At 45.2% G+C, this 23,348-nt stretch overlaps 1 protein-coding gene across 6 annotated transcripts in view; it reads left to right on the plus strand.

Annotated features, from left to right (window-relative positions):
• The window catches only part of nav3 (neuron navigator 3), a 261,068-nt gene that overhangs the window by 61,864 nt on the left and 175,856 nt on the right, over window positions 1-23,348 (plus strand). For all 6 annotated transcript variants that reach the window (XM_061807752.1, XM_061807753.1, XM_061807755.1 and 3 more), the window contains one exon: window positions 6,296-6,697. In XM_061807752.1, coding sequence (XP_061663736.1) covers window positions 6,629-6,697 — 69 coding nt within the window. In that variant the 5' untranslated portion in view covers window positions 6,296-6,628. The remainder of the gene's footprint in view (window positions 1-6,295; window positions 6,698-23,348) is intronic.

Consider the following 23,348-nt stretch of genomic DNA (forward strand, 5'->3'; position numbering starts at 1 on the left):
CAGTTGTATTTGTTTTTGTACTAATAATTAATAAAATTTGTAATGTAACCTGTTTTGATATTAACACACTGTCAAAAATGTGTCAAGATTAGGAGAGACAGTGATTATCAGTGTAGCACTCGTGTCACTGGTGGTACGCATCCTCCCTCTGGTGGTAGGTGAAAGTATCACAAAATTAATTAATGGTTAAACAGTGCATAATGCTTCAATGGCTTGAGGTTTTTAGTACCCAAAAAAGTGCATTTGTTGAGTAGAATTCGGTTATATTTAGCTTTTATGACAGTACAATGATTGTTAAACAGAGTTCAGTTGTGATATTTGACGTCTGTAGCCGTCAATGGCAGTGAATGAGTTAATTGAATTGCCACACGTCTACTCTGTCAACGACGACACTGCAGCTCAGCCTCTGCTATGGACATAATGATTAGTGATATCTATTTGCCAATGGGTCACACTTGTTATTGCATTTGAAAGTGTAGTGCAATGCCAATATTAGTGTTTTTATAGCTTAATAATTCAGACTGAACCAATCGGTGTTTTTGCACGAGTCTGCAATCTTCATTTCCTTTCGAAGAAATTATTGAAACTGTTGTATTCTGTAAATAATCTATTTCAGTTTATTGTAAACGTGATTATTTGAGACTATTTTAACTATTAGAAAGCCTACTAAAGCACCTAAACTGTATTTTGGGTTAACCAGAGCCTCTGTAAATGCTCGCAGGTGTGTGCCGACCCACATTTAATGAGTTTGAATGCGAACAGTTAATTTTGAACACGGCCACGTCCCCAGATATGACGGTCTGCACACTTATGCAACTACATGACCTCAGTTTATCACTTGCCCTCTGACATAGATTTGCTTTCATTTCAACTGATTTCTACTTTTATTATTTTACTATCACATAAATATACCATTTATGACAACTTCTCTGTGGCGATACCAATAAATACGGCGCATGGCCTCTCGTGGCTATATAGATGCGCTCGATGTGATGGATATTTATTCTATTTATTTATTTTGACACGCTCTCTATTCAGAGGCATAAAAGGCCCGAATATGTTACCGTCACACTCGAATGGTCCCAATAGCGCCGCGTGTGTTCAAAGAGATCCAATCTGTCCGCGTCTCTGCGCGTAATCAGCACTTGAATTTTGTGGAATCAAGCCGGCCCGGCATTTTCACGCCGGGACCTCCCGTCGCGACGTCCGTTCCTCCCCGGTGCGCGCGGCAAGAGAGGATGCATCCTGCAATCGGTGCTTGCAACGCCGCTGTGCTGCTATCCCCGGTTTCTGTTGGGGCTCGGCTGTGATTTAGTGGGGGCCCCAGAGGCTCAGTAACCGGCGCGGTGCATCTCTGGGGGAGGTGTTTCCAATCGCGGATACGAGCATTTCGAGCCTGTTGGGAGAACTGAGTGTATACATGTGGTTTAAGAGTGTTTCTACGTAAGAGCAGCATTTCAACCCCCCACCCCCAATCCAGCCCTCAGGAACGCACTACAGTGTCGACTTTAGTTATTTAGCGTGACAATCTGTTTTACTTAACGGGGTGAGGCGGTGTTCCCCTCAACGGCCTTTGTAAATTGAGCTTTGTGCTTTACGTCACCTTGCCAATTAGAATTTTTCTGACTCTGTTGGTGATAAAAGAGGTCGACGTAGCGCGAGAGCGTCGGGTTCAGGCGGCGTTTTTCAACAAGGCGCGGTGGGTGGCTCGATGAACCTTTGACCCGTGTTTGGCCACGCGTCGCATTCAACGCACAAAAATTGTACGCCGCATTCCAACATGCTGTAAATCATTCTCCCAAATGCCTTAATGCATAATTGAGATTTCACACTCCTGAGCTTATCTCTCTTCTGTGTATTTTCCCCTCTATAGTCGACTACAAAAGCTCCCTCACACTTTTCCCATGATCTTCCCCATCCTCCCATCTCCCGCGATTCACCACGTAATAAGATTTGACGTTAATCCCGACACAATATCACAAGATTACGGGCTTCTCCATTGCCCCGCGTGAGCATCACCGACGGCTTTGGCGCACTGAGCGGGCTTGGTGGGGTGAAAGCACATTAATGTAATCTACATGTAATTGGGTGGTAATGCAGCTCGTATGTAGATGAGTGGACCGTCGGGAAGGGCGTCCTTTCCCCATCCCCTTTTCCATTGTCCTTTGTCGGATGATCATGGCAAGAAGATATCAGCAAGCCAATCCCATGTACGAAGCCACGTTTGGCAAGCACGGCGGCACCATCTTGACTAATCGGTCCTGATTCGTTCCTCTGTCGAGCATTTTGTCAGGGAAACAACAAACAAGGAGGGCGCCGAAGAAGAAATTTGTCGGACGCCGCAATCTAATGAGCTGCCGTCTCCCGTGTCAGCCTTCACCTTCGCAAAAGTGATTAGCCAAGTATTTGGATTGGCACACACCTTCCCCTCGCCTCCCTCGCTACTCGGTTGCCTTGACAACAGGAAAAGCCTGGCTCGCGTTGCTCGGCGCCAATTAATGCAGTGGGCCTGATTGATTTGTATGTGGACTGGGTGATTAACGAGGATGGGAACTGCACGGATATTAACATGTTAACTGGTTTTCATTATATATGAAACTCATCTTACAAAAGGAGTTAATTTAATGATTCGTTTACAGTGCTGTTTTCTCCTTTTATGCTTCGGCAGTTAAGAGCTTCCACATTCCTCCACCTTCATCTCACCTCTAACCTTCCCCTCACGTCTTTTTCTTTTCTCTCTCCGCCTTCCAAGGATGTTATTTCCCTCCTCCCCCACTTGGTTGTTGGGCGGCGGCGGGTCTCGACAAACAGGTCGATCTCGACAAAACCAGCTACAGGCCTCAATATAAAAATGGGGCCCCCTTGCTTGTGATACAGGCCGTTTGATTTATGAACTGTTCAGAGCCTACAGTAGTTACACACACACACCACAGGGAGGGAGGGATTAAACTCCTGCAGTGTGTCCTATATTTTACGCCGTTGCATTCAGCAGAGTCTCCCCTTGTTCACCTCCCTTCTTAAAAGTTCTTTTTGAAGTCACGTTCGCGCAGCTGAGCATTCATCTCACTTGGGAGAAGCCTTCAGGGTTGCTGCCAACTGAAACAATTTCAACCCTCCGCCCACTGACAGGTCCTTATCAATCTGCGTAGTTTACGTGAAATTAGCTGCTCTATTATGATGTTAGCGGATGACATTGTGATCTGCAGTGAGAGCAGGGAGCGGGCGGAGGAACAATTAGAAAGATGGAGGCAGGCACTGGAAAGGAGAGGAATGAAAATTAGCTGAAGTAAAACTGAATTTGAGGGGTGGAATTTGAGTGAAGCTCCAGGGAGAAGAGATAGCGAGAGTGGACGACTTCAAATACTTGGGGTCAACAATGCGGAGCAATGGTGAGTGTGGTAATGAAGTGAAGAAACGGATCCAACCGGGATGGAACACTTGGCGGAAGGTGTCTGGTGTTCTATGTGACAGAAGAGTCTCTGCTAGGATGAAGGGCAAAGTCTATAAAACAGTGGTGATGCCGGCCATGATGTACGGATTAGAGACGGTGGCACTGAAGAAACGACAGGAAGAAGAACTTGGAGGTGGCAGAAATGAAGATGTTGAGGGTCTCGCTTGGGGTGAGCAGGACGGATAGGATTGGAAATGAGCTCATTAGTGGATGTTTTGGAGACAAAGCAGAATTCATTGGTTTGGCCATGCTCAGAGGCGAGAGTGTGAGTATATTGGTCGAAGGGTGCTGAGAATGGAGCTGCCAGGCAAAAGAGCAAGAGGAAGACCAAAGAAAAGGTTGATGGATGTTGTGAGGGAGGACATGAGGACAATGGATGTTAAGAGAGGAAGTAGCATGAGATAAGCTTGGATGGAAAAAGATGACAAGAAGATTGTGTGATGTTAACTGACAATTAGCGAAAAGCATCTTCCTGCACACTTGAGTAACGCTCTTCTCCAAGCATGAACCTTTTGGCGTTTGACTTTAGGAAACCCAATTTCCAGGTCCGTAGCTCCAATCTTTGGAAAGATAATAAGAGCATGCCAAATGTTCAATTGAGTGACCAATTTAAGATGACTTTCGACTTGCCTGTCTCTGGATTCTGTCAATCAATGTCAGTCATTTTTTCATTGACTGTGATTGTCACTTATATGCTGAAAGAAGCCATTAGGGCCTGATGGTATTTTAATGCCACGGCAAGAGGTTTGCCACATTTCACCTCTGACCTGTCGAGGCAATCATTTCCATCACGCAGCACCCTACCGCCCCCCCTTACCTCCCTGAGGAAATTTAGACCGGATCTATGACCGCCATTTACATCTGGGCAAATTAAAGCGGCGGTGTATAGTTATTGCCTCGGGCCTCATGAATCAAACTTTATTGACCAGTTGGAGAGTTGCAGACACCCGTTGAATACCAAGTGCCAAGGAAAGGGTACTGTTTTTTGGCGGGGAGGGGGGGGGGTGCATGGACCATCTGTGGAAGATTCTACAGTCGGTGGGGTGGGGAACGGTGAGCACCAAACAGGGATGAAATTGAAGTCCCCGCTTCTCATACAAATGCTGCACTCCGTTACGGCACATGGAGAAATGTCGCCTTTTACAGCGGTTTAATCATCACAGGGATCCAATTTGCTTTTCTCTCTAATTTCACGTGCCAATATTGTCACTACAGTAGCTATCTTTAAACAATTCGTCAGGGCTGTAATGCAATTATGGAAAACAGAATTTATGCACGATGCATTAATTCACCAGTCACAACACAAGGCTTTTTTCCCCCCATATCTAAGCGCCACTGAAGCCGAACTGTTTTGTTTGGAGGCTTTATTGGCGTGTTTTCCGAGCATTGTGGAGCCGAGGCACATTTCTTTGCATTTGAAAAATCTCATGGCACATGAGCAAACAAAAATGTTGCAAAAATTGCACCCAGGTTAAGTGCACGTTCTGCCGATGTTGAGAAAGTGCAGTTTCGCTTATACACACTACATTATCGACTCATTTCTTTGTCAACATCAGAGCTCCTTGGGAAGGAAGTTTTTCCATTGCGTCGACTATAATGTGCTGAAATGTTGTGGCCCCCGGTCACGGCTAAGATTTTCGCTCCCGTTCTTGTTAGTACGTCCTTGCCCTCTTGATAAGGACATGCTGTACCTTCTGTTCCTTGTCAGGAAAGGCAGATGGAGAAGGGCCCCTGAACCCCGTGGCCTGAATATCAGGTCAGGCTGTCATTCTGTGGCAGGTACCCCCTCGTAGTCACACACCAACTAGGTGGTTTGGTTTTGCTTTAAGCACCGGTTGTTTAGAATAATTAATAAAAGAAAAGGGAGGAAAATTAGCTTTCATCCAGTTGAAATTAGTTAAATAAATCGCTATATAATCTCACGCTTTTGGGGAGTTTTGGCAGAATACAGCTGGGCTTTCAGCCAAGTCAGCAGATCTTGGAGACAGCCTGGACCAAAATCTGATTTGTACTCGATTTTCATAATAACCTACTGCAGCAATTATCCCCCTGTGCATTATCATTTTCTGTTAGAGTCCACCACGATACACATTGTAACAGAAGTGTATCTACGCTACCTGAAAGGAGAACTGTTCACATCACATCGCCAAGGGCTAACACTCCTTGAAGTTGTTCTTTCTCTTGCTTTTGCCTTGCGTTTCTGTGTTTTCCCATTACAGCAAATCATCAAACATTCAAATTTGATGCGTAAAATATTTTGTGTAAAGGAAACTAAACCAAAACTCTGCTAACAATTTTGCTTTCACCACCAGAGACTGGGAGTTCTCAGTGAAATATTACATTCATATTCACCACATGTCCTTCATTGCTGGGTAAAGTCGGGCTGGTTTGGCCTTCAGTTCACACAAGTCAGCTTGAATGGCAGACTGTGTACTATGCCAGATGCAAGTAAATCGAACAGACAAGTTTAACCCTCGTGGAGTCCAAACAGAGGCCAGCCACCAATCCTGCGGTTCTCTTTCCACTCTTGGACCCTCAGTGCACGTTTACCCAACCTCAAAATGACTCAATCCTCCCTCGGAGAACTGTTGGTGGAAAATAAGTTTGGATCGACGAGGCAACAATCGAAATCAATCAGTCACTTTACAACAGAAGTAGTAGTAGTAGTAGTAGCTTCTCCCCTTCTCTATCTATATTGAAGCACCATGGCAACCCTAGCATTGATATGCAGATAGCCTCACAGTTGTCGAGTGGCACACTGAAGGGAATATTGACTTTTCCGAGAGGCAGGGGGCGTTTGCATTAATTCTATCAAAGGCTATCATATCTCTCCTCTTTCCACAGACTTGGAGGGACTCCTTGTTGGAGCCAGGGATTTGGGCTACACTGTGAGGAAGCAGCACTGAGACCTTCATCTGAAACTGCACAAACAGCATCCAGAAAGAAATTGACGCAATGATACACGATTTCTAACCGACCACCCCTTGAGCCGCTGCCCCACAGCGAAACGTTTGATTCAACTCTCCCAACATCCACCTGCCATGGATCGCCTGCGTCCGGTGGAAGGCACGAGCCGGACACAGGCCTTCATCGGCAGACTGTAGTCCCTCCTGATTGTCTTCAGTTCACGGTCCCTGTCTTTTTCATCTTGGAATTATATCCTGCTTGGACCTCGGGATGGAGGCACCAGAAGCCAGCAAGCATGGCAAGAAGTCAACAGGTCAGAAGCTGGAGGACCAGAAAAAGGTCAGCAAGCATTTTCTACCTCATTATCTCCTGCTGTTTGTATGGTCTGCTTGGCTTTTGCTCGAGCAGAAGCAGGCGATGAAAGTTTGTTGCTCTGGTTTGTTTTTGATTTTTGTATGAATCCCCAAGCAAACCCTTGCTCCATATCTCCCAAAACCTATTTATAAAGACAAAGAGGCGGTCTGTCATTTGCACTGGTGGCAAGGCCTGCTGGGAATATTCTGTACTTTTATTCATGTTAATGCTGTTTTTACGTGAAGACCTTCGGGGGCAGGAAAGAACCCAAATGGTTTCTCTATTTTGTGATCTTGCATCTGCTCATGGCCTTAGAGGGATAATGCTAGGCTAGTGGGCTAATGGGCGCCAGTTTTTGTCTCTCAATCCACTTTGACCTCTGAGTAGGTCATCCCAATCTGCGGAGACACTGGCAGGATCGATCTCGGGGGGAGCCCTACTGAACTTCATTCATTGCTGTCACAATGTGGGAATCAATGCCAATGCCAATGCTTTACAAGCTCCGTGGTCTTCATGGCCAATGAAATAAACAAAAAGGTTCAGGTTCAGGTCCAGGTTTTGTTCAGCAGGTGTCACGTTATGTGCATGGATAGACAGATGCCATTGACCTGATTGCGGATATAAAGTGCTTTTGATAAAACTGATGAATCCAGAGAAAAAGGTACAGTAATACATCAGCAATGACATTTGTCATACTACCAGAACCTAATACAGACCTGATGTGGGAGGGGTCTTTATTTTTTCTTTTTCACTTAAAGCCACTGAGATACATGTTGCTGCTGTAACAACATGAGAAATCTTTTTTAAAGTAGGCACATGCAGATCACTGTGTTCCTGTACTTTTATATCTGAGTCATCCTGATGCACAAGAGCCCAAATCCTCCATTATTCCACATTTAGGAACCTTTCAACATACTCTCTAAAGACCTACGATTGTGCTATTGATGTTAAAAAACTGAACGCGATGTTCATTGACTACTAAACTCTTTGAGAATACCTTAATGCGTGCTAAGCACTGTGCTTTTCAAGATGACATTATGACTGTGTGAACAGCGACATCTACTACGGGTCACTTGGCTCAGCGCAGCTACAATTTTGGTTTCAATAAGCGGTCAGTGCCAACATGTAAGTGCTCCCCGGTTTCGCTGTTGCCTTCGGCTAGGAGACGAACGCGTCTGAGGGAAAGCAGATTTATTTTTTTAATAATACATCTGGCGTTGTTTTCGTGGTTGAACGAGGATGTGGTAACCGCTCAGCTTGATAGGTCGAGCCGCTCTAAAATCGAAACCTGAATCCGTGCAGCATTTTCCCACAGACGGTAAGCTGTTCTGGTCTAATAGTACAGGGTGCGGAGAAAATGGTGTGGCAGCATTGATTCTACTAGGTAAAAATGAACGAATCTCAAATGGGCTCCACTTGATTAAACTGCACACTTTTGTCATACTTGAGACAGATGATGCTACCACCAACTACATAGTTTTCATGATCACATAAATGGTGTAAAATGTTGTCTGTGTGGAAAATTTCCCAAAGTTCAAATTCCCTAAATTACAAACTGATAGTGCCTCAACGTCTTTACCCTGTCTTCCTTTCTGTGCTTCAGCATCTAGCTCATTGTGTGTCCCATCATCCCCCCGACTTGATAGCTAACGCCCCTCATCTTTAGGTGCTGATTACAACCAGACCGCTTGCCAGACCCTCCCAGGGAAAGCATTGCAAAATGATTGGCTGCGAACGGCGAGCCAGGGGATGATGCCGTGTTGCCAAGGCGTCTCTAGGAAGTTTTCATTAACCAGTCGACCATGAGCAGCGTGTGCTCTCCTGATAACCTTTTATACTTGGATATCTTGGCTACTTCAGTCACTGCTAACCAGGATCTTACTTGCGTTACGACAGTCCCACCGGGAGCAGGCTATCAGTGAATGAGTGAATGAACAGACTCGACCCCCATGGATTCTAACATGAAATTGTCTGTCTCCAGCTCCTGGCGGGCAAAGCGTGAATGAATAATTTAATGGTGGACCCGTTCACATTTTCTGTATTTAATGCATACCATCATATTGCCCAGCACACGTTGAAACAAAGGAGGGACATCCTTGTTTGTGAGAACCCTCAGCATATGTCGTCTAAATAATTAACCTGACACGCTCAAAGGCAGATGCCGAGTTGTGGAAAAGCACCTATAGATCCCGGTGCACACAGGTGATTAAACGTTTAATTGCTAAATAAATCCGACCCATCCTTTTAGTTTCATCGCAGGTTGCATTGCTGCTGAACAAGATAAATTCTGCATTTTTGTGCGCTCGATAGCAGAACTCAGAAGAGCGGGTTGCACTCTCTCGGAATACAAATTCCGTTGTTATATTAGTACTCTTGGGTAATTTACATTTTTACCAGGGGCAGACTGTGTTTTTTTTTTTAAACAGCATTATTTGATAAATTGCAAAGGATAAAATGACCCCAAGAACTACTCTGAGACAGTAATGGGGAGAGAGGCGGTTCCATGATTTTTATTTCTATCAAACTGAGGAAATTTGACTGGCCAAAATATTATGACTTTCCGACTTTTAAATGACAGCTTAAGCCTGAACAATAAATCGGGATAGTGCAACACCAGTTTGGAGAGACACTGTCAGAAATGGAAATACAGGATGTCCCATAAGTCACTGTGCAGTTTCGTATCCCCCCCCTCCCCCATTTCATTTCAGACAGACATGAGGCCATCAGCATATGACAGTTTAGGCTTTGCAGTTTTTGTAAGCATGCCTTCCCTTGCCCAAGGCTCCTCAATTGACATCGGAGCACTCTTGCAAAATCCTCACCTGGAAAAAAGTTTGATTAACGTCGTCAAACTGTTCCAATCCATTCTACAGTTTACTTCAGAACGTTTAGCGTCATAATCTTCTGTTGAAGCTCTGAAAGACGCTGAAGTCAGTGCAAGTAAAGCTTTATGAGTCTGAATCGAGCTTTTGTAGTTGCAATGCAGCTCTCGGGATGAAACTTACGTGGCTTTGTGCGAATGCCTGCTCTAATAGTTCATTGTTTTTAGCATTGGTGTCAGTTGCAGGTAACAGCAGGATCTGGCATGGAAAGTGTAAATTGTACTGCGCTGAACTGCAGCCAGGGCCATAAAAAAAATGATTCGGAAGATGATAACTTTGCTTCACTGTCTATTGACGAGCCGTGACAAGGGATTGGTATGCATTTAAAAAAACTGCAAAGCCGAAACTATCAATTGCTGTTGGCCTCACAACTGTCCAAATGATGGATAAAGGAAGTGTCACAACTTTTGGGACACTTTGTGTTGTGGCAACATCGTGACCCAGTTATATTGCTGTGCTCTGTGGTGTCACATAACCAAATCACTCAGTGGTTGGGCAAAAATCATAGCTGTTTTTGCTTGGTTGACAAGTCAGCCAAAACGTCAGTGCGCTCGGTCCATTTGGAGTGGCGACAGCCCCGCGAGAAGTCCACCGCGGTGACCCCTTCGCATGCGTACACAGATTCACTTGGCTCGGGCCGACATGTCGGCAGCTCATTCGGCACCAAATTAGCGGGTTAAGACCACCAAATTAAGTCGGAGGGAAAACATGTCATAACGAGACAAGCGTGGCCTTCATCGAAACATGCCTCCGTGGCATGTGATGAGAGGGGCCTACGCGCGGGTCAAGTTAACCAACACAGGCTAATAACTGTGGGAGACAAAGGAACGGAGTGGAAAAGTGAATCGCGGAGAGAAATGAACTCTGTGACACAAGTGGGGAGAAAGCCCATCTGCACCTCGCATCAGTACGGCTCTGCAAATACTCCGTTCACTTCCACAGCTTGATTGCTTCTGTGTCAGAGACTCCCACTTGTGTAGAGAAGTCGCACAACCTCATCTGGCACACTTGAGCTATGCTATTGTTTTGTTTTGATCTGCGCTGCGCACGCCATCCAAAGCTACAGCTACTCTTCAATTGAACCAATATTCCCGCAGTCGAAAAAACGCGTTACCGTGTTCTTTACACAGCAGAGCAAATGGCTTGGCTTTGTTTAAGCTTGTGTTGACCCGAAATCTCCTTGCTGGCTTTATGTTTATTGGACGTGCTGCGTCAACATTTTCTGCTATGAAGAAAGAATTGTAATTTAAATGTATATTTGTTGGAAAAAAAAAAAAAGTCTTCCCAAAACATCGATCCATTTTCTTAGGCGCGTAGCCTCACAAGGGTTGCTGGGAGTGCTGGAGCCTATCCGAACTGTCAACAGGCAGGCGGCGGGGTACACCCTGAACTGGTCGCCAGCCAATTGCAGGGCACATGGAGACAGACAGCCGCACTCACAGTCACACCTAGGTGCAATTTAGAGTGTCCAATTAATGTTGCATGTTTTTGGGATGTGAGAGGAAACCTGAGTGCTCAGAGAAAACCCACGCAGGGAGAACATGCTAACTCCACACAGGCGGGTCGGAGATTGAACCTGGGACCTCAAAACTGTGACGGCCAACGCTTTACCAGCTGATCCGCCTTGCCGTCCTTCCCAAAACAACCTTTCCTAACTCCCAATTTGACCATTTCTTTCAAACATCCCAAAGCAAAATACCTTGGCGTGATTCAAACAATAATTGCCAGAATCCTGCGCATCATTTTTCCAGTGAAGAAGAAAGACTTTGATTTATGCTGTCGTTCTAATATGTATTACGACTACTTTCTGCTACATTAATGAATGGGATTCAGTGGAAAAAGAATGATGGTGCAGCATGTAGAGTAAATCATATACACGATAAATACTCTCTCGGTTACGGTTAAGGGCCACCCAAAAACAAATGCTTTCGAAAAGCTATAATACATGGCTCTCAAGTCATGGCGTGTGAATTAAATGCAGTTTTAAAATACACATGCAGCGGGATTTAGTTTATTACACGACGCAGCACACTCCTCTTACCGAAGTTGACTTCCCACTTTTGTCCAAGATTGACCCGATACATTCCTTGCACGGGCATCCGAATTTAACTACGTTCCGTCTATTAGAACCCGGCCCTAAATCATGCCATTTCCGCGAGAAGCTACAATCAAACGGACAAATTAGATGGAATAACCTCGCCCGCGCAGCATGTTCCAATACACGCCTGTCATAAAACCCGCCGCTGAAATCCTTTCTATGCGATGTGAGGTCTCCGGCAGTCCAATATCCTGAAATATCACTGTGTCATAAAAGGCGGCGAGGTCACAAACAGAGTGCAAGGGGTTTAACGGGAATCCCATTATCCCGGGACGAGTACCAACAACCTACGAGGGAGGCATTTACTTTGTAACTGGTCGTGCAAGCTATATAAATGCTAATGGTGACTTTCGACCTGTGCTGTGGACAAACTATTTGCTGGATGGCTCATAAAAGTATGAGATTATCCAATGCAGTGTCTCAGATGATAGTAAATAAGTGAATCAATATGGAAAACAACGTCTTGACTAAGGCCGGGTGATCCATTCATCCATCTTCTGAGCCGCCTATCCTCATGAGCGTCGCAGGAGTGCTGGAGCCAATCGCAAGTGTCATCGGGGACGAGGTGGTTGCACCCTGAACTGGTTGCCAGCCAATTCCAGGGCACATGGAGACAGACGCACAATCACACCAACGAGCAATTTAGAGTCTCCAATCAATGAATATTTTTGGGGAGTCTTAGCAACATTAACTGTGCTTTTGTGAAGTAGCTCCTCTCATATACACCTATGTTATTAATGAGTTTGACGACTTGATTTCGACTTTGAACTACCGAAGTCTCCCCTAAAAACGGTTAAAAAAATCACCCTGAAAAATAAACTTGAATAAATTGCTCAAACCGATTTTCAAATACGTCTGTAGTTGTGGCGTCTGCAGGAAGGCAGCGACATATGCTTTATGTGCCAAAATCAAAATGCCTCCTCAGAGTGCATTTTATTGTTCTGACGCGATTTTGCGCCGATACCCACGGCTGGGCACGTGCGCGTTGCCGCTGGATGTTTTATGCATAATACACGCTCAATTCAAAGCGTGCTGACATGGAGCGGTGTATCCCGGGAGCATGGAGTTGTATCTCGTGAAGACGCAAAGCTGCCAGCCCATAACAACAACCGTCCTGAGCGTGTCTGGATTGTATCCAAATGGATTTGCTTCGATGTCACGCGCACACCTGCGACGGTTTGCCTCGCGTTTACCGCGCCGAGGTGTGAGCGTCAACTTTCATCCAGCCCGACGGGGCCCCTCCCCCGGCACTTTTAATGGGAGATAACAGGATTATCCCCAACAGCTGGGTTCTTAAGAGGGGCCACGGCCTTCAGGGCTCCAGAGACTCAATAATGTCTGAGTTGGACTAACCCCATGACCAAATCCCAGAGAGGTCTCATCTTTATTCCACCAGCGCATCCAGTCAAACGAGTTTCCCCTCGGTGCCACTTATGCATGTGGCCATTCATGAATCCGAAAGTGACTTAGCTCCTCAATGGTGGATTCATCTGCATACGGAATAATTTGCATTCTGTACCGCGTCCAGATTTTCTGGCTCCTTCATCACTTATTAAATATTGTTTGTCTGCATTACATCTAATTTGGTATTTCCTTCCATCTGAGCGGAAATGAACTGCGGTGATGGCGCTGGGCCGCCCGCCATCCAAACGTGATCTCGCTGACAGATTTCCAATAAGGCCAGAATGACGCACGCTCCCGTGGACCGAGCGGAGGCGGCCTTATCTCCGCCGTGTAACTTCCGCTTCTGCTCGGCCGAATGGGAGTTCATTTCATCTCATTTCAGATTCATCTTCACAAGGGTGTGTGTGTGTGTGTGGGGGGGGGAGGGGGGTGGGGGGGTGGTGGTGGTGTCCTTTTCATTGACTGAGCTCTGCCGGTCAGCTATCATCACTCACTCGATGGCGGTGCTTATTTTTGCAATATAGGAACAAATGAATCGCCACAGTACCTCCATACAGTACCATGATTTAATATTTTTCAAGTTATTCATAGTTTCTTAGGCGGCACGGTGGATCAGCTGGTAAAACGTTGGCCTCACAGTTCTGAGGGCCCTGGTTCAATCCCAGACCTGCCTGTGTGGAGTTTGCATGTTCTCCCCGTGCCTGCGTGGGTTTTCTCCGGGCACTCCAGTTTCCTCCCACATCCCAAAAACATGCGACATTAACTGGACACACTAAATTGCCCCTAGGTGTGATTGTGAGTGTGACTGCTTGTCTCCATGTGCCCCGCGATTGGCTGGCGACCAATTCAGGGTGTACTCCGCCTCCTGCACGTTGACAGCTGGGATAGGCTCCAGCACTCCCCACGACCCTTGTGAGGAAATGGATGGATGGATAGTTACTCAAGACTTTCGTTACAAACAATTAGCAGTGGAACCAACTTGCCGACGCATCCACTTTACCGCGACGCAATGAATCCTGAATTCGATTAATTGCGAGTCCCGTGTTTTGGAATTACCAACACAGACGCTGATACAGTGCATTCTCAAAAGATTATTTTCATACTTCACTAGTCTCCATTGTTGTCTGACTGACCAGAACTTTCAGTGTTACTAGTGACGCTGTGTTTTCCCCTGAAATGACAGATGACGTCATCACTTCAGCGATGTTTACGCTGCGTAGCCTGTCCGTAGATGTCAGACTCTGTTCTTCCCCTTTGTCGAATGGCAGCACTCAATTTCTCCTGCGCAAAGAGCGTCTTGTGGATTCAATGTCGGTTCCTAGGCAGCAACAAGATCAATCTTTCGCAGCTCTGAAAATCACTGAAGAGAACTATCCATGTTTGTAGTGAACAGCGGCTCCCATCTGTCTGTTGTTGTTGGCTGGCAAAGTACCTCAGATGGTCAAGAAGAGGCCGGATTAAGACCCAATTATGTAAAGTCCAACCCTTCTGCGGTTCCTGTGGGTCACGCCTGCTTATCCAACTGAAGAGCTGTCAAGGTCAAAACAAACACGCACGCTCCCCGCGCATCCACATCACAAGTATTTCCATCCTTTGGCCTTGGATGGAAACTGTTTTTGCTATCCACTTCAGAATAAAAACATGCTTTGTGGTCCTGGGACATATTGTTGTCTTGTTCATTTAGTGATTCATTGTGCAGGACAATTTTTTTTCCTGCCATATTTCATGAAGAAAAAAGTAATAAATAAATAAATAAACCCCCCGTTACAGCACTATTCCTTTTAAAGCTATGATATTCTCTTTGGATTTAACCTTTTAAAATGTCGTCCTAAAGCCACAAGTCTTGTGTTTTGTGCTTGAGTGAATCATTTTTGGGTGCAGGCTTCGTTAAAAACAGAAACCCTTTCATTAGGCTGTGCGTATCATTTTTACTCATGACATTGAAGTGTGGGTTTCCATCACCAAAAGAAAAATACTTTTTTTTATTGTACTACTCTTCTGAAATTGGATGAGCCCTTCATGTACGCTGCAGGCGATGCTAAATATGCGAATTTCCCACGAGAAAAAGGGTTTTGCAGGGGTTTATTGCCATGATTATTACATTTATTGTCATAAAAGAAGCACAAATAAAATCCTGGTAAGCTTTGGAAGAAACGCCCCACCCGACACGTATCCCGTGTTGTCATTTTGATCCCATTGCCCTCATCGCAGGGGAAGCTACAGCCTCTGTCGTAAGTGTTAATTGGATGTGATTTTCCAATTTAGCCGTTGCCCCGTGCTACTCCTCCCCGACGTCGTGATTATTTTCGCCGCGTGTGTATGAACTGTGAACTGCCCCGTGGCCCATATCTCACAAGCACTTAGCGAGGTGGGCGTTTGCCACTTCCGCGACTGTACACGTGAATAAATATGAATCGTGCCAGTGTTAATTGCTTTGGCCCTGTATTTGCATCGGATCCTGGTTTTTATTACCAGAGCCCAGAAACGATGCACTATACAGTTACTGTACTTTTTTTTTTTAAACAGAAACTCAAATGAGACTGTTTGTCATTACCCGCGAGCAATGAGACTGTTCTCCCAGCTACCCAGTAACAAGGGACAGAAGCCTTCCATTGGCTCAAAATTAGATTAATAATTGATCACAAGGAATCTACAGAGGGAGGATTGTCAGTTAATCCACGACTGACGCAAATGTCATCACCAGGAAGGACTGGAAGAAAAGCAAATGCGTGAATGAGAAACCCATTGACCTCAGGCATTGCGGTCAGGGCCAAGAACTGCTTTTGGACCCACAAATTCACCATCCTGAGCTTCAGTCCATGGCAACAAATTTCTAGTTGCTCTTTGTATTGAAAAACCTCACAGAATGCTGCTGTTGGGTGTTTTTGTTGTTTCATCCTGAAGTGAATCAGCTCAGCCTCGCTCTCACAACCAGGTCTAGCCAGAGACACTTTTAGCATCCGGGCATATTTAGAACGAGAGCACTTCTCAAAGTGATGCGGCAAACGCGCCGAGCCGTCCCATGGAAAATAGCTGAGTTTGATTGATTTTCTCCCCTGCCCAGGTCAACAAGGCAGCAAAACCACAAAGCACGAGAGCGCCAATAAAAGAGTATCACATGAGATTCTAGCCACTATTGGCAACTATTGGCTATTGACTTTGCGGAAATTGTTTCCATTTTTGATGCCTCATTTGATGGAATTTACAGGCGGCTCTGTTTTCCAATTGAGCCATAAACACGTGAGCAGAAGTTCAGCACAAAAAAAGAATTAAATCAATTGTATATTCTATAGAAACAAACCTACCGAAGCACCAAAAGATGAAATCAAATCAATAATTAATTTTCAGACCTCTCATGTTGAAAGTATTCTACCTCAGAATACAGATGAAGGGAAACCCAGCGCTGAGATTTTCTGCTTCGTCTGACCTATTTCCTCAAAAAAAAAAAAAGTAAAATGGCCGAGTGAAAGCAACTCTGCATTATTTCAATGAAACTGAACATACTTTGTGCTTCACTACCCTCCTCATTTACAGTATTCCATTTCCATACAGACTATGTGTACAGGAGCATAAAAACATTTTCTCTATCAAAATTCTGTATTTCAGTGCTGTGATCAAGTGTGGTGTGGGTATGTCCGTGTATTAGATCGGGAACTGACAGCCTGAATGGTTGTCCAATTGGGTGAATTTGCTGCACCATTACTGCTGTTTGTTGTTGTTGTTTGGTGGTTGGCGGTCTGGTTTCAAGATGGGACAAAAAAGGAGGCAATAAGCCATGAAATGCCCCCTGCGAGACATGATTTAACATCGCCTCGTTCTATTTACCAAATGAAAAGGGGGCTAAAGGCAGGATTCAGAGCCCCCTGAAGATTTTTTCTTTGCATGATGCCGCAAATGAAAGCAAAGCACCATTACATCACCACCTGAGCAGGCAGCGGTCCAAAGTGTGGCCTGCTGTTTGTTGACGGCCATCGATTTCTCAGGTAATCACCCCGCGCCGCTCTGGACTGCGTCCAACTCTGCACTGGCATTATTGGAGAGTCATCAACACTTTTGGACCTTGGCGCTTCTGTATAGCAGTTCCACAAATAGTGTTCATTTCCGAGGTGAAGATGGTGGCTCGGGTGGTGCTGAATATGAGTCGTGTCCTGGCATGCAGTCCTGTGGCGGGGTGACAGACATGCAGTCAACACTAAGAAAGATCTTTTCCATGCCAATACTCGATGTCTTCATGCAGAGCTGCTTCCCTGCTCTGAAAATGCTCAAGCTTGTCTGATCTCAGACGCTAAGGAGGATCAGGCCTGGTGAGTACTTGGAAGGAAGACATAAGCTTACCTCGCCTCTGGGAGGGAAAGCCAGCCCAACTCCGTGGCAGTCCCAAGTCAAAATCATCCAAAACAGTGCCCGGAAATAGGGGAATGGCCGGCCAGAAGGTACGAAGTGTGTAAGCAATTTCTGCGACTAGTGTTACAAAACATGTATTTTAATTCCAAACTACAGACCACAAGTTTTCTCATTTGAAGCGATCCACCTGAAGTCTTCGGTACCACGCATTCATGCACTTCTGGTGGGATTCTTCCTCCATCCTCCAAAACTCCCTCATCACAGGAATCTTGATGTTGCCTGCATCTTCAGTTCAGGGAAGAGGGCAAAAATCACACAAAGCCAGCTCGACGAGTTGGGAGTTGCCCGGCAATGTTCTTCTGTTGTCACGGTGAATCAGGTGTAATACTCGATTTTTCCGATGCAGTGAACAGAGTCAATGTCACAGGATCTCTTCACAGATTGTCCTGGAACTTTTTATCGTATATCGAGCGTTTATTTTAACAGGAAGTGCTGATTAATGGGCAGAGATTCGCGATGGCAGGATGCCCCTTTTAAGCCTCTCCGGAAGGCTGCTGTTGTTTCTCCAGCTACAAAGATTAAGTACAAAGAGCCACTTGACCTGAGCACAGGGAAGGTGATCTAGCAAGCAGGAAAATTGAAAGAAGAAGCAACCTTGAGAAGACAATTCATCTATGCTGCTGTCTTAAGATGATTGTAATGGCTTTTATTTACTTATCAATCTTGCACTTATACATGCAACCTGTATATTCCAAGACCACACACACACCAGTACTGCTCTTCAGTCCCTTTGAATGATCCCCGACCTTACCCCTCGGTCACATTGACATTTCAAAGTAAACCTCTTTTACCACAACGTAATTACTACACGTCATCTTAATTACATTTAAAAATGCCACTGAGACCATCTGATAAGTCACGTTCAAGTTCATCCTTGCTGACGTTCCTGTCGTTGGCAACAGTCTGGTCGATTAATGTATTCTAAGTCACGTCCCGATCCATAAAATCAGTGGATTCCTTCCAAGTCGCGCAACGGCGGTCGCAGTTGACTTTTCGGATTTTCCTCAACCACTGGGAAACGACGGGTCCGATTTGATTTTTGCGTCGTGGAAGCACACATTTAAGTGCCGGTGTTTGACAGCCCTCCATCTGTCAGTCAGCGTGAGCTCCACGACGAGGGCGATGCGGGCGGGGTAATTGTAGGATTTTGCATGTCAAGCTGCTCTTCAACATCGGTTAGCGTGAGGAGGAGCGAGGCGGAGTGCTTGGTAGCCCGTCAACAGGTTGAAATTCAGGCAGAAGCGTGGCCTTGAGACAGAAGGTGTGATCATTGTCTTTGCATGGATCTCTGCCTGGCGACATTTTTTAGTGCTCGTCTCTCTCCTGGAGACGAGCTGAAGTCGCTCTCACCCCAACCTTGAGCGTACTGAGTGGGATCGGGTGTCTCGGTTGAGAGCGAGCAGGATTAAAAAGCCCGCTGAGTTCTTTCAAGTTGAATACGTGCACTGTCCTTGACCTCACCAATTGGTTTTGTCTTTTCCGAATGCTAACGTTTTGCATTTTCTTCATGTGTGCTGTAATTTCTTCTGGGTACGGAGCAGCATATTTTTTATTTCTGGAACTGTGACTGATGGTTTTGGGAGTCATGTTTTTGACATAATTAGTTTGTAATTACAATTTTTCTTGAAAGAAATTCTCAATTAGTTAATAGAGACGTAGTCCAGGACTTTCTAAATAACAGCAAACCAGAACCCTAGCCTCTGTTTTTGCAAGTCTTATTTTTAAATTCAGCAAAAGTAAATATTTTAAAACTGTAATTTATTGCAATTTATATTCCCCCATTAATATTTTTCATTGCTGAAATGTCGCAAACAGCATTTGCCGTAAGTGTAGGTATAATGAGCGCTAATTTGAACACAATAATCATGATTAAATCCTCCTCTATGCCATCAGACAAACAAGAGAATTAGTGTTGAGTGACTTCTTTGTCTCCCATGTCGTCTGTGTCTAATTTTGACCGTTGAACAAATGAGCATTTCCTGTGTGGCTCCCGGCCCTCAGATAAGTGCAGTAATGATGTCATTTCAATTTTCCTTAATTCCCTCCCCGTTTGTAATCAATTTTCCACTGTGACGAAGAGCGGTCTTCTCTCGCCACCCACTGCGCTCTGACGGAAGATGTGAAGGGAAATCAAGGGGGGGGGGGGGAGTAGACTTTTTCTCCGCTTTTGTCGCCAGAGAGGTGGGAAGAGGCAAGTGTTGTACCCGCCACGCTCCCAGGCAGCAAAGCAAGCCATTCATCCCTCATCTCGCCTGAAGCGACTGCACTCGTAGGCCCAACTCGTCACTTTTGTTGCGCTTTCAAATCATGTCAGTGGACCAGCAGTGTTGGCTTTCCGCTGTCTCTGCAGTGCACACCCAACTATGGCGGAGTAGCAGTCACATTTGGCCATGGGTGACCTCGCTATAGACTCGGGCTGCACTACGATTGACTCCGAAACAAGCAGACAATGCAACTTTTCCACAAGGACTGAATTTCCCCAGACTATGACCATTTGAGTGCAGTGGGAAAAAACCCGTAAGGTACAAGTACATACTGTTTAATTTTGGCTCTGGTTATGTATTACGTGAAGATTTTTGTCAGGGAAAGCCACACGTTCGTGTTCTTTCCATTCCACTTGAGTCTGGGAAATGGCGTCTTGCTTCACCTGACCCATTTCATACAAGCTTTGTTGCACTTTCAGTTCTGAACCGCTTTCATGTATTAATCAAAAACCTACAGCCATCAGGTTTTTACAGTTTTCCGAGGCATTCATCAATCAAAATGACTCGAAAACCTGTAAAAACCCGATGATCAATTAGATCTAGCCTTTCAGTTCACAACACCTGGCATTTCATACGAGCTAACATGAACAAACTCTAAATGTAAATTTGTGCAAATGTATAAGCAGGAAGCAAATAAGTTGGATGCGCGATTTCAATATGGCCAGTACTAGAGTATATGCACCAATTTTGATATATATGCTCATAAAATCCATAATACAATCCAGATTAGAGACTCATTCTTACTTTCAGAAACTTTTCAACTCGGTCAGTGGTAAAGGTTGACTGAAAGTCACAAGTGCTGCAGTGACTCTGTGTGACAGGCTAAGAACTGGACCTGCGACTCGGTCATCAGTCACTTTGCAGTCGCCATAGAACCCCCTAGCGTTCTTGGCACTTGTTCAGTCTAATTATTGTCCACCGCCGCGTTCCCCCCACCCCCCTCCCCCCTGCTTTCATCTGAACTCCTCAGCGGTCTCTTTTCATGGCTCCTCTACGCTGATTGTGCAACATGAACAGAGAGTGCGAGTCCTCGGCCGTTCATTTTATAGACACCTGCCGAGCCGGCCTCGGTCTAATTAGTGCCGACATTTAGAGAACAGCTCACAATGGGCTTTCATGAAGAAACTGCACACAGGATATTGAAGCTCAGTCTAGGAGTTAGTTGGTGGTTATTAATTTGAGAGAACCCTCCACAGGTCGGCGGAGAGCTTCCATCATGACTTCATTGTTACTTTTCTTCTGCCCTACAATTACATCACAACAAGCTTCATATGATTGGAGCAATAAAGTTTAAATGACTGTATTTTAGTTTTCTTCATTATCTTGCAGAAAGTTTCTTTTGCAATGTCCTGATGAAAGAGTACTTTGAACATCAACAGGGGTTTAAAAAGCCCCCGTGTCAACCGGGTCTTTATCTTGTTCACTTTCAATAAAGCAGCGACGTACCCCGGCCGGGCGTCTGCGGCGTTTTGCTCGGCCTTTGAAAGGCCATCTGGTGATTAGATCTCATTGCAGCGTGTGCCCGCGTTAGCGCTGTCCCTTTGTGTAGCTTGGCACTGACCTTTCGGAGTTCCTTACGTAGTTTCTGTTTGGACACTTGTTGTCGCCACCGGTACCGGGTCCGGCGCAGCTCGTCGTCGCGACTGTCTCTCTCAAATGTGTTTCAAAAAATTAATTAAAACTGCTGTGAGTCAGACAACCTTTTTTAAATGTTTGAATAAATCCCCAGCCAGGTTAAGAGGATTACAGAGCTTTATGCGTCCTTTATAGCCAGTATCACCCAACTTTGCGCACTTGAGTTTGACTTTTCAATCTAATTAAAAACTGAACACAAATCCCGTCTTGGTTTTTGTTTTGAAACCCGTTTCAACCAAAAGGTGTCGATTTACCTCTGATTCGGCTTAGTATTAATGCTAGTTGTGCTAATACATATAGATTCGTAAAGATTGGGAGTGAAGTAAGCACCGCACAACAAAGCTGGGTTTTCAGTGTTTTTATTACATAAAATTTTTCATTCCTCGTGATCACCACTTGTAAAGCATTTCCGGGGTGGTGATCACTCTGGGGACACGGGATACACTTGTGAAGGTTTTTCTGCTTCGGTTTCCATCGCCTCTGCCGCGAGTAGAGGCTCACGGTTTTTATGAACTCTGACAATCCCCCCCAGGTAGAACGTGAGATCAAATCTCTCCCACACACACACACACACACACACACACACACACACAAAAATCCCACTTACCTGCATCTCTATAAGATGTAGGACAATCCCGGCGTGGTTTGAAGATCGATTGTTTAATAATGCATGACGGTGCCGAAAAAGGCAGTTTTAGGTGGCTGCAATGAATGGATGGTGCAGATGTTCTGGATGCTTTGTCTTTCTTAAGCATTTACCCAGCTGTGCCTTTGCACTCTGCCGCACTTTTTCAGCTCACTCTTTCTATTCTCTTGTCTTACATTTCAACCGTTTTTTCCCCCCTCTGCAGCAAAGCGTAACATGGCTAAACCGCGCATAAAGATTCAGGACAAGTGGCGTGTTTTGGTGCTGGAAAGACAACACTCCACTTTTAATTTCACATGCATGGTTTTATTGACATTTTGCCACAAGGCATCCCAATAGTAGTCTCGTGTATCAAATACGTGACGGAGCTACGGTGGATTCACACGCTTCACTAATGACTGCCCGCTACTGCGGTGCAGCTTGTGAATTAATCAAATGCTGCCCTGCTGCTAGCTTGATTTTAATTTTTGCTGTTCTGATTGCAAAGTTGCTTGGAAGTCGCTTATTAAACACGCCACTCAGTGTAGTTGTCTGCAGTCATCTGGGTTCATCATCATCCCCAATCAGAACTGATCTCCCAAGAGCTTTTGGAGCACCACTTACTTTTGTTGTTTAGCATGAGAGTCTTGTCGGGGATTTCATTTTTTTTTTTTTTTTTTTTAATCTGGGCATGGGGAGGCGGGGGAATCACTTTATCACTCATCCACACCATTTTTTTTTTGGTGGATTTCTCCAGTTTTCCTTTTTTTCTCGACTTTGCTCTTGCGTGTGGGAATTCTTTGAGCGGATTATTTATTTTAAGCCTCAGCACCCCCTGCTGCTTTTTGCGATTTCCAAATAGGAAAGGAGTCCACTGGTCGGTATTATTATTAAAATAAAATAAATCCCTCCAGATAAACTCATTTGAAGAATTAAATGAATCCATTGAGTTATTTTGGATTACATATTTAAATCTGAAAAGGTTTTGGACGCTACAGGTGTTGCAATCAAGTACTGTGAAGTACGTGGAACATGGCGCAGGTCTCCGAGCAGTTTGCAACCGACCTTCTGCAGGCTGTCTGCATTTTGCTCAAGATTTTAATCCCCAGGTTGGTGCTAGGCAGGGTGGGGACCTGTTTAGGGCTCTCACGCTTATCGAGTCGCAACCACCCCCCATTGCGGAGCATCCCTCTGCCGCCTCTAGTTAACCACCTGCAGGATAGATCACAGGCCACGCATGAGAAGACATGGCAGCAGCTTGCCGTACCAAAAGGTTAACGTCACGCCCGTACGCCGGTGTTTTAAATTCATCGTGGGAGACAGA

Source organism: Syngnathoides biaculeatus, chromosome 20 (genome assembly GCF_019802595.1).
Source record: "Syngnathoides biaculeatus isolate LvHL_M chromosome 20, ASM1980259v1, whole genome shotgun sequence".
Classification (NCBI taxonomy): domain Eukaryota; kingdom Metazoa; phylum Chordata; class Actinopteri; order Syngnathiformes; family Syngnathidae; genus Syngnathoides; species Syngnathoides biaculeatus.